Raw genomic sequence first — 12,559 nt, forward strand, 5'->3', positions numbered from 1 at the left:
AGTAAAAAAAAAATTTAAAACATTTTATTAAAAACATTGTTTATATTTTTAAAAACATTCAGAATGTTTTAAAAAACATTCTGGTCAATTAAATTTGCGTTTTTGCGGATTTTAAAAAAATAGTTAATTTCCAATTAAATTAATGGTTTTAACTTTATGTCAACATGGAAATGTTGGATGAAAGTTGTTAAAAGTGATGTATTTGTTGTCAAAAGAATTATTTTTTACCTTCCGTACTCTCAAATGCAATAACTTATAGAACTATATATGTGTTTGTGTGTGTGTGTGTGTGTGTGTTTGTGTGTGTATAATTTTATGTTTTTATGTTATATATAGAGAGAGTAGAAAATTTATGTATCTATAAATTAGAAAAATATTTAAATTATAATATGGCATCAATGGCATCTCTTTTTTCTTTTACTTCTCCTGCTGTCAAGCGATTACTTGGTTGGAAACAAGGTGATGAAGAAGAAAAATGGGCTGAAAAAGCTATTGATTCACTGGTAAAAAAACTGAAAAAAAGAAAAGGTGCTTTAGAGGAGTTAGAAAAAGCATTGTCAAATCCTAGTTCTGGCAATTCTAAATGTGTAACTATTCCAAGAAGCTTAGATGGAAGGCTGCAGGTTTCTCACAGAAAAGGGCTTCCTCATGTTATTTATTGTAGAGTTTGGAGATGGCCTGATCTTCAAAGTCATCATGAGTTGAAGCCATTAGATTGCTGCGAGTTTGCATTTAGTTTAAATAAAAAAGAAGTTTGCATAAATCCCTATCACTACCGAAGAGTTGAAACTCCAGGTAAAATTTATCTTAGTTTTCAAATTCCAGGTAAAAAATTTTATATAAGTAACAACAACAACAACAAAAAGTTATTATGTAGCTAATTGACTAGCTAATTAAATATAAGTCTCTAAGGTATTGTGAAATGTGTTTAAATAATTGTTAATCCAAAATAAATTACCTTGTTTATGTTTATTGTTTGAAAAACTTACATTTTTAGTTCTTATTTTTTGTTAACTCTGCTAGCAATTTATATTGTGATCAATGTTTGTAATGTGTTAGTGTAATGTGTTAGTATGTCATAGATAGCAAAAAAGTGTGTAAACACTATTAAGCTTTAAAACATGAGACAATTTTCAAGTTGTAAATTTAATATTTAATTTAAATGAAATTCATATAACTAATTCACAAAAAGTTTCCTTTTTTTACTTATAAAATTTTTTTCATTTATTTAAGGTAGGGCTGTTTCAAGTTACTTAAGTAAAAGCAAGTAATTTTTTTTTCTAAATTAATTCAACAGAAAATTGATATTTTATAAAAATTTGCATAAAAGTTGTCAGATTTTCAACTTTGAACCCTAAAATTAAAGTAACTTTTAGTTTAAATTTTGATTATTTCTTGGTTTTGTTTTTACCATATTTTCTAAAAAAAATATTAAAGTTTAGACTATTCAAAAAAAAAAAAAATTATAAATTATAAGAAATTATAGCAGGAGATATGCATTTATGTCTTATGATCTTCAAGATCCCAAAGCATCAACAGTAGAATGAAAAGCTTCCAATGTTGAAACTAAATAATCTTTACAAAAAAAAGAATAAGACTAAAGAACTTCACCATTTCTTGCTCAAAACTCTAATTTAATAAAAAAATTAGGCTTACTGTCTTTGATTGCATCAAAAAAGAAATGACTGAATTTGAAATGAATTCATCCAAAAATGCTTAAAAAGTTGCTTTAAAGTTATTATCAGCATCATCAGTTGTTACAGAAAGATGCTTTAGTGCTCTAGACTTTTTTTATTAATACAAATTTGAGAACACCTTTGAGTGATAAATTGATAGAAATTTTTAGTTTTCGGTGTTCTTGAAAGTTTAGTTAGGTTATGATTTGTTATATTTATATAGTACTATATCACACAAAAATGTAATATTAGATGTAATATTTCATTGTTTAAAAATAAATAAAATTACTAAAGTTACTTAAGTAATTTGAAAAAAGTTACTTAAAATTACTTAAGTAATTTTTTTCTATTACTTGAACACCCCTTTTCTGTAAGCTTTATTTTAAAGGTGTTTTGCTTAAACATAACTGTATTGTAAGAGGTCTTGGCGCAAGAGAGTTACTTTAAAGTTATCTTTTTATATATTTTCTTATTATTATTTGCTTTAATTTTTAAAATGTTTTTCATTAAAAATTGTTCTTTCAAAAGAATTTTTTTTACTTAGAAATATTAAATATTCGACTTTTTCTTTTATGCTTGGGTGTAACCCAAGATCAAAGGTTGTAAAGTTTAATATATTTCTGGAGACATTTACTCTAGTTTTTACTACTGATTTACTTTTAATGCATCTAAATAGAAACATTACACTTTGTTTATTGAATATTCAAAAAAATGAATATCAGATGTGTTGCTTTTAATGCATTTTGGTGTTTCACAATAGAAGTTTAGCTGCAAAGTTCTGTACAAAGCCACAAACAGAACACTATATATTAAGATTGTTAAACTTTATTTACAGTCTTGAAGTGGAAAATTGTCAGGCAAAAAAAAAATTGCTACAGTTTACTAGACTGTGGACTAGTCCTTGTTAAGTGCATACAACCTTAAAAAATAAAAAACATACTTTAATTTCAAGCAAGTTTGCAACATGTTTGTTCATAAAATATATATTATATATAATACCACAATTATTATTACAAAAATTAGTTATCAGCAACAAGATTTTTCAAAGTTGATAGAATTATTTTTAATTTTAAAGCTCTTGATGTTTTTGGCATTAATGACGTCAGACAGCAAATTATTACAAATAATAACAACCCTGAGGGAGAAAGAATATTTACAAACATCGAGTTTACACTTTAGATAGCGTAATTTGAGTTTATGACCTCGATTATTATTTTTTGAAAACCATTCAGCATCAGAGATTTTGCAAGTTTTTATTCCAACTTTTTAAAATGGACCCGAATTTTTATATTGTTGCATCACCAATAAAGCTATATTAAAAAGATTGCCATAGGCTTTGCTTGCAAAGAACTTTTTTTTTTACTAGATGTTACTGAAAAAAGGTAAAATGTTGTCCATCAAAATTAACTTTAAAACTCTTATTTAGGGATGTGAAGTTCTATCAATTTTTAAGGGGTCAAAAAATAGGGACTCCTTGGACTCAAAATTTTTTTAAATAACTTTTTGGAGTCAATCAGAGTTTTTAATGATAAAATAGTCCCTAAAATGCTAGAGTAGTTGATAAAAAGTTTTGATTATGCTGTAAAAATTTGAAATTTATTATTGTTCTCATTTCTTTGCTTTGAAAATATTAGTAGAAATACCTTTAATCTTTTAGGTTAAAAGTATTTCTACTAGTATTAATTATACTAAATACTAATATACTTTTGATAACAGATTTGTTTACTTCAAGTCAGGGGTGTGGAGTCGTTAAAAAAAGGAGCGACTCCGGCTCCAACTGTTGTAATTTTCAGAATGTGACTCCGACTCTTACTCTATAGCAAAATTTTTGAAAAATTCTTTGAATTCTTTAAAAAATATTACACGATAGTTTAAAGAAAAAGTTTTTTTTGCCAAATATTTGAAAAGTTCTTAAATATTTTGCACATGCATGCGCAATACCGAAGTTTTACTAAAGGAGTCGGAGTTTTGATTTTATTTAGCGACTCCGACTCAGCTAAAAATGTCACAACTCCGACTCCACAGCCCTGCTTCAAGTATACATATGGTAGTAGTGCAGTGGTGTAGCACTTGCCTTGTAAGTGAGAAGTTCCGAGTTGGATTGCGCGCTCAATTTGTATCTCTGTGCATCGGCCTTCTCTTATTTTATATCCTTCCTAAAATTACATAATCAGTTTATTTTGGTTATTGTTTAAAAATCATTAGAATTAGAAAAAGCATGATAAATTTATCTAACAATAGTTTGGTTAAGGTCTTTTTGGTTACCTATAAATAATTTTGGGTTGTTTACATTGAATAATTTTAGGTATATTAGGTGTATAGGATACTCTTTTGGCTTAATAATATATTAAAATCACTTTTATTTTCTAGATGTTATTTTCAGTGGTCCAGGAATTTCACTTGAGGCAATCATATTTGCAAATATTCTGGGATTCATAGTACATGTATGAACCTTACTGTATAATATAAACAATGTCTATAATAGCATACCAGGGAAACATGACAGAACATAATACATGTTATTTATATTTGTATTTATTTCAAGACCTATATGTTTAAATTTATTTTCAGAACACGTGTTTGACTTCTTGGTAGAATAATTAACAAATCCATCAAGGACATTATTATAAGTACCTAGACATGAGTATTCCTTGATACATATGGTAGCACTGCAAGAACATACTACAACATAAGTGCATGTAATATCAGTTTTACACCAGTGTTTTAAAAAACAAAAAAGTTTTATTAAAATATTTCTATATTTAAAAACATTTTGACTAAACTGACCTTTATAAAATAAAATTATTATGTTAATATAATAAAACTAGCTGATCTGACCCATAAAAATACAAATCTTTGTAAGTCTATTCCACACTGACCTTTTCTATACTTTTTCTTTATATATATCCTAGCTTTCCGGACCTATAAAAAATGGGTCTTTACCGAATCTATCATTTTTATACTTATCAAATCTACTTTTTCTGCACTTATTTATTCCACACCGATCATTTCTATACCTATTGTTTGTTTACTATAATATTTTTATGTAAAATAACTCATTTTAAAAATTGCTTTAAGAGCAAAAAAATTAACATGCGCACCCTTTCAGCGTACCTAGAGCTTATAAGAGATTTTTAATTTAGTTTGTTTTTCTCTTAACTGCATATCATTGATAGCTCAGTGGTTTAGTGCGTTGTCATCAGTGTCGTTTTGGGAGATTAAAAACTATAGACTATAAAATGCTAAGAGATCGTCCATAAATTATGCAATGCTAAATTTATTTTTAAAAAAGGAGATCTTCAGTTCTTTCAAGTGGTGATTTTCATTAAACTTAATGAGCTATTTTGATTTTTTTATTTAATATACAACTCTGCGAGGGAAAATTTTGATCTTTTTTGTCTTGTTCATTAGAGAAATTTAATGTTGTGTAATTTATAGATGAGCCCTTATTTAAAAGTAATGATTAGGGATCAGCCAAAAAGTATATAAAGCCAAAAAATAATGGACTATAATACTATTTTGATGGTTATCTAAATTCTGTCGTTCTTGCACACTCGGTTTAAAATGTTTAATGGGGGCGTGGTAAAATAGTTGTAAAACTCTAAATTTCCTTATTGTATCAAATTAAATAACTTTAACTTTTAATTATTTTTAAAAGTAATTAATTCGATAAAATTGTTTAATTTAAGTATAAAATTAGAATTTTCAATTATGTTCTTATATAAAACATACTTTTTAAACTCCCTTACTTTAAAAACCCTTACTTTAAAAAGTTAATGTCGCCGTGTGGCAAGTTCAAATCATCAGCTTGCTTTATTTTTTAATTTTTGTTATTTGAAATGCAAAACAAAACAACTATAAAGTACTATAGATTTTATATTCTATATATAAACATGTTGTGTACTCATTTTTCTCGCACAAACCCAACTTAGTTTGAAAAAAACTTGAAATGTAAAACTAAAAAAACATAAGTATCTCAATCATGACACATACTCAACAAATATCCCCCTGTTTTTTAATATTTTTAGAATTTTTAGCTTTTTAAAAAAAAATTTTGCATTTGTTAAAGTGTATAGTATCGTTAGATATGTTTGTTTATAATCTTTATGAAACTTCTCAAGTATTTTGTATTTAAAAAAGTTTGAAAAATTAAAAAAAAAAAGTTGCCAGTAGTTGGATTCAAACCATGGCCTTTGTGTTCAGAAGCTTAACGCTCAGCCATGCTGGCACGTTGGTCATCGAAATTTAAAACTATATAAAAATTGTTTTTAACTGAAATAAATACTGTAGATCAAAAATTAAGAAGAGGTTGATGCAATGCAGTTTTTAGTGAAAGTCAAACTGTAAAACTTGATATATGTTTAAGTATGTTTTAACATTACATAATATAAAGTTTATGTATGTATGATATATGTTTCATGTTTACTCACGTTTTCTTATAAAGCAAAGCTGCAATGGCTGAACAGGTTTTTTTTGTCAAACATGCTCCAAGGGATACTACTACTACTACTACTACTACTACTACTACTACTACTACTACTACTACTACTACTACTACTACTACTAATAATAATAATAATAATAATAATAATACTACTACTACTACTACTACTACTACTACTACTACTACTACTACTAATACTACTACTACTAATAATAATAATAATAATAATAATAATAATAATAATAATAATAATAATAATAATAATAATAATAATAATAAAACTATTAAGTTTGGCAATAATATATATAATAAAATAATTATTATCAAGTCTTTAAAAAATAGAAATCAAATGTGTGTCACATCTCTACTCTTCCCTTATTTTTATTTGTGCTAATTAATTAAAATTTGTATAAATTTTATTTCTGCTTGCCTGAGCAACTGGGATCAATGGGATCAACTTCCTTCTTATAATCTGGTGTGAATGGATAATCGTCTTTATGATACCCTTTAAAACGCGTTACATGTCTTAAATATATTTTTACAATATGCTTAAAATTTATCTGGGTTTATTGGTGTGAATCTTATAACAAGAAAAATGGTCTTTAACTGGAACTGGCAATCTGTCTTTTTCATTTCCAGTTTTCTATCTATAAACAGACTGTTTTTAAATAGAAAACTGGAAATGAAAAAGAATATTTGAAATAAATTTTTTGATTAAATTAATCTGATTGTGTTTTGCGATTTTGATTTTAATTTTATTTCCTCACTAATTAAACTTAGATATTTTATTACTAATTAAACTTATATATTTTCATACCTTCCTTGAAACAAGTATTCAAAAATGTCTTCATTTTTCATTTTTTAACTTGGTCTCAATTGTTATTATTTTTTCCAATTATAAAAAATTTTCCTGATTGATCAAAATTTTGTTTTAAACATTTAAAAAAATATTGAACATGCAGTAAATTGTATCTTTTGTAAGTTTTTTTAGTTTTAAAATTATTTATTGCATTAATCTTCTATATTTCATAAGAATATCTTCTAAAATTGGTTTATCCGACATTTATAAGAGTTAGCATTTATAAAAGTTTGTAGACAGATTTTTGTTTGAAAAAAATTTTTGATTTTCTAACTCTCTTCAATTTTTAATCTTCCAACTCTCTTGACAAATTTCAACAAAACTTTGCACCTTGAAAATTTAAGTTTGATCTTTATATATATGTATTATATATATAGTTTAATTTTAAGATGGCATCGTTTTGGGTCACTTTGTTGTTGTATTAAAATTATCTTCAAACTATAAAAGTTTTATTCTTAGTTTTTTTTTTTTTAAATTATGTAAATATAAATTATAATTTTATTAAATTAAATTATTTTTCACCCTTTTTAGATGTTTCAATAGTATCAAAAATATATAAAATTTTGACTCGATAATTTTTTTAAATTGTGTACTTATTATTTATAATCATTAATTTTATTACAGTTAAATATCATTGCCTAATTTTTTAATCTAATTACTTGAGTTAAATTTTTAATCTTTAGTTTTACCACCTGTTTTGGTACCTCGACAAAGTGAGTATCCACGAGCTCAGGCTCCTTTGCCATATCATATGCAACATTCTTCTCACTCAGGAATGCCACACAATGCAACACTTCCTGGATATCCTCTAAGCGCATATTCTTCAAATTCTGGTACTTTTTTTTTGCTGTTTTGTAGTTATTTTTACATTAATAAGTATAAATCTTTCTATGAATAAATATGAATAATATCAAAAAACATACTAAATATACTAAATCGTGGATACTGGTACTGATCATTACTTCAAAATGGAATAAACAACAGACCAGATCTGGACTAATAAACCACAATTTACGAGATCTGACTAGTTTGCCAGATCTGGACTACAGAAGGCCCAGCAAAAATAGTTAAAATTTTAAGAATGTTCAGTTGTATTGATATATTACCAAGTTTTACAGTGTGTGTATTGATATATTGCCATATATTTACACTGTATTAAAATTTTTCTATTTTTACTTCAATGTTTTCTAAAAAAACTGTCAGTTTTGATCATTAAAATCAATGAAGAAAATCCATAAAAATCGATCTTTCCATTTTTGTTTTAATCTGTTTGCAGATTGAAAGGAAGATTTTAAAAATAGTTGAATATAAATAAACTTCTTAAACTATTATTTAAAAGTTCTAATTTAATACTAATCTTGTTTGTAAATAAACATTAAAAATGTTTTTGAATTTTAATGATTTTTCTTTTAATTTTGGATATTTTAAGTTAAATTAACTTTTTAAAATTTTATTTAATGTCAAACTTTATTAAGTTTGTAAAAATAAACCATTTTACATTCAATTTAGAATATGTTAAATTATATTAAAACAATTTTTTATGTTCAATTGTTTGCAGATACGCCACCACCTGCATACATGTCAGAAGATGGTGGTAGTCCGCGTCCTGATCCAAGCTTGATGGACACAGATGGAGCATTATCACCAGGTAATAATTCATTTTATTTTTGCATAAAGAAATCTTTTTTAAAATAAAGTTTAGTTTTTATAAGATTTTTCTGCACATTAAATAAAAAATGTGTGAAATGCACTGTCAGGGTAAACACTTTAAAATAACAATGCTGTTTAAATCTAATAATAGGATTGTAAAATAAAAATAAAAAAATTAAAATTTGTGGTAAAAATCGTAAAAAAAACAGCAGAAGTCTGACACCATTTTCTTGTCTTCCTTAATGCCATTTTCTATTGATTTGATATCCTGATGAAAGCTTTGTTCATTGTTTACATTACCTATATTTTCAGGGAAAAGACATAAGTGGTTAGGAAGGAAGTGTACTAGTTAATGCTTTTTCCAAAGATTCTTAAAATTTTGAGCATTTTTCATAATTATCAGGTTTTTGATTGGCAGTTTTTTATAACCTCTAAAAATTTAGACATTGAAAGAAAATTTTTAACTGTTGAACTTTTTAACTGTTGAATTACTCTTAAAAATGCAAGCTTTTACTTATTACAAATAGTTTTTGTATTAACTAATCTTTTTTAATCCAATTATTTGCTTTATCTGCACTTCCAGCAACAAAGTAAACATAAATATTTGGTATATTATACCACCTTTTTGTCCAAGCATAAAGTTGTCCAAGCATATAACTATATGCTTGGATAAAGTAAAGTGTGGATTTGTATTTCACATTTAACCCATATGCTGTAGCATATCTTTAATAGTGTTATGCTTTTCTTCATGTTTTGTGGAATGGCTGAAGAGTCTCCAGTTATTATGGACACCTAGATACCCAAGAGTTCAGCTGATTATTTTATTAAATTGCTTAGATGTTCTTTGCATGATACTGTCGGGAAGAAGTACACATTTTTGCATGATACTGTTTGGTCAGAAGTACATGTCTTAGCCACCTAAAAAAATAATAATGCATTTGTAGCATTGTTTTAATTAAATAAATTAAATTATTAAGTACATAGTGTCAAGTTGTATTTCAAAAGAAAGTATTAAGACAAAAAGACTTTTTTAATTTCTATTATTAAACTTCTGTATCATACTTCTTTTAATTTTTAGTCACAAATATAAAGTTTTTCTTTCTATAAAAATGAGTATAGCCTTTTTATATGTGTGATGATATTTACATACTTCTTATATTAAAGATATAGCTATTTGCTGTTGCTTATAGAGTATATATCTACTATATATCTATAGATCATGTATAAGGTTTGTAAACATTTTCTGCATGGAAACTTGTATGTGTTGTGCCTAAAGACACTTTTTGATTTTACTATAATTAGTAAAAAAAGGTGTTTGGCATAATTAAGAATTATAAAAAAGTTAATTTAAAAAAATGTGATTTTCAGATTCAGTGATTAAAAATTATCTAGAAACAGGTATATTTTTATATTTTTGGGAGAAAAATTTATTGACCAGTGAAATAACAAAATAATAAATCGGTAAATTTGCTATTTTGAATTGATTTTTTTTTTTAAAACAAATTAACTGTCTTTTTAAGATGAATTTTTTAAATTTTCATTAGCATAAGTAAAAACAATCTTTTTATTGATTACAAATCACTAAGATTTTTTATTTTTGTTAATTATTTTGTAATAATTTGTATAAGCAGTTTAATAATTGTAACAACAGTACAACTATTTGAATAAAAAAAAAAAGTTCTAATAGATCAACATTTATGTATCCACCTTTCAAAGACATTTTTTTTTTGGTACATTTCAAGATGAGTGACAGTCAAGGGATAAAAAAACCTTATTTTCTTTTTCTTTTTAAAGCGATATATATTAGTATCAAAGTAATTCAAACAGTTATAAAAAGTTGTTTTTTAAGTTGTGTTTTTATTGGTTATCTTTGATGGGATAAATTTTATACTAACTTGTTGACTTTATAATGATATATAAATTTTGATATTGTTCACGCTCTTGTTATTTTATTTTTTTGTGTAATTTATTTTACATACAGTTTTGCCATGTGTATTTTATTTAGTTGTTTTTTTTTAATATACTTCGACACTAGGTTTTTGCTGTTATTGTTTTTCAAATAGTTAAAACCGGGCATATAAGAAAAACTTGATTTAATTTGTTAATCAGTCCAAAATGTTTGATTAAAATAATCTATTTAAAATAGTTTATCAATCAATACACAATAATTATCTGATTTAGATCATCATTTAATAAAAAATAGTTACTCAATTGAAATGATGAATGAATACAAAATAATTACTTGATTCAAGTTATTTTATTATAATATGTTATTTAAATTGGTCAATCTGTAATCTGCTTTAATAAAACATTTTAATTTGTTCTAAATTTTTAAACGTTTACTATTTAATTTTAATGGTTATTTGTTTATTTATAAATAATTATTTATTCAGATGTTACGCCAATAACGTATCAAGATCCATTAAATTGGTGTTCTATAGCATACTACGAGTTAAATCTACGTGTTGGTGAACCATTTCATGCATCCGGTACAAGTCTTATAATTGATGGGTTTACAGATCCGAACACAAGTAGTGATAGATTTTGTCTTGGTGGCATGTCAAATGTTAATCGTAATTCTACAATAGAAAATACCAGAAGACATATAAGCAAGGGAGTTCATTTGTATTACGTTGGGGGTGAAGTGTTTGCCGAATGTTTAAGTGACAGTGCTGTGTTTGTTCAAAGTAAAAACTGTAATTATCACCATGGTTTTCATCCGTCAACTGTTTGTAAAATACCTCCACAGTGTACTCTAAAGATCTTTAACAACCAAGAATTTGCCCAATTGTTATCTCAAAGTGTTAATCACGGCTATGAAGCTGTGTATGAGCTTTCAAAACATTGTACAATCAGAATGAGTTTTGTAAAAGGCTGGGGGGCAGAATACCATCGACAAGATGTTACAAGTACCCCCTGCTGGATCGAAATACATCTTCACGGACCTCTACAATGGCTTGATAAAGTTTTAACACAAATGGGTTCACCTCAAAATGCAATTACTTCTGTTTCATAAGAAGCTTACGTACTTATAAGGCGTTTTTACTAATATATTAGCTTTTTATACATATAAATTATACACAAGTATGAAACTTTTTTTTTATGTTTAGGTTATGTTTTAGTTTTTATAATGGACTATTTATGAGGTCCCTAATGTTCAATGTCAAATCCTGACTCATTGTGATGTGCAGTCTAATTATATTTTTAAAAAATCTAAGCGATTCTTCAGATATTTTTTTTGTTGAACGGTTTTTTTCATTAAATTTTTTGTTAGTTTTTTGTTTGCTTCAATGCTTCAATGCTTTGTTATGCTATTATTCTTTTCAGAGGCGCAGTAGGGCTGTGAGCGGAGAATAGAGAAGTTGTTTTGGAGTGGGGTTAGGAAACGCAATCTCAAAAAAAAGAGACTTTTTTCCAAAAGTTTCCGCCCTTAGGTTGCGCTTCTGACGTTGAGCTAGTTAATTCTACTATAATTATCTGTTGTTTTTTTAATCATTAACGTTTTTTGATGGAAACAAAATATTTTTGTTTTTAATAATAATAATAGTTAGTCCGATTTCATTGCTGTGTGGTCAGCGGACATCCATTACTTCATTAACATTTTTAAAATGAGATGTTTTTTTTTTACTTAAAATATATTTTGATTTATTGCGTCTGCCAAACACTCAGTACTTTATTTACTTTCTCCTTAAGGTAAAGGAAGGTAAAGGTAAAATTAAAGTTCAACTCTTGAGAGTAGAGAGTTCAATTCGTATCTTTTTGCTTTTTGAAAAACCAATTAAAACTTTTTTAAAATTGTAAAAAATGCAATTGATGTTAAATGTCAAAATCTCCAGCTTTTAACTTTCCATTATTCATTTCTTAGTTGTACTGGTGGCAATGATATATGTAAAATATAAAGTATTTATGTTGATTTTAATATGTACCGAT

General features: G+C 26.0%; 1 protein-coding gene across 1 annotated transcript; it reads left to right on the forward strand.

The window, feature by feature from the left end:
- Nucleotides 1–338: 338 nt before the first annotated feature.
- Nucleotides 339–11,857, forward strand: LOC100211577 (mothers against decapentaplegic homolog 5-like; the record flags this gene model as incomplete). The annotated part of the gene is given in 4 exon segments (NM_001309742.1): nucleotides 339–795; nucleotides 7,663–7,812; nucleotides 8,538–8,627; nucleotides 11,023–11,857. Coding segments are annotated over 4 exon segments (1,269 nt in total). The 3' UTR covers nucleotides 11,646–11,857.
- Between the last annotated feature and the right edge of the window lie 702 nt (nucleotides 11,858–12,559).

The sequence above is a fragment of the Hydra vulgaris genome, chromosome 11 (assembly GCF_038396675.1).
Source record: "Hydra vulgaris chromosome 11, alternate assembly HydraT2T_AEP".
NCBI lineage: Eukaryota > Metazoa > Cnidaria > Hydrozoa > Anthoathecata > Hydridae > Hydra > Hydra vulgaris.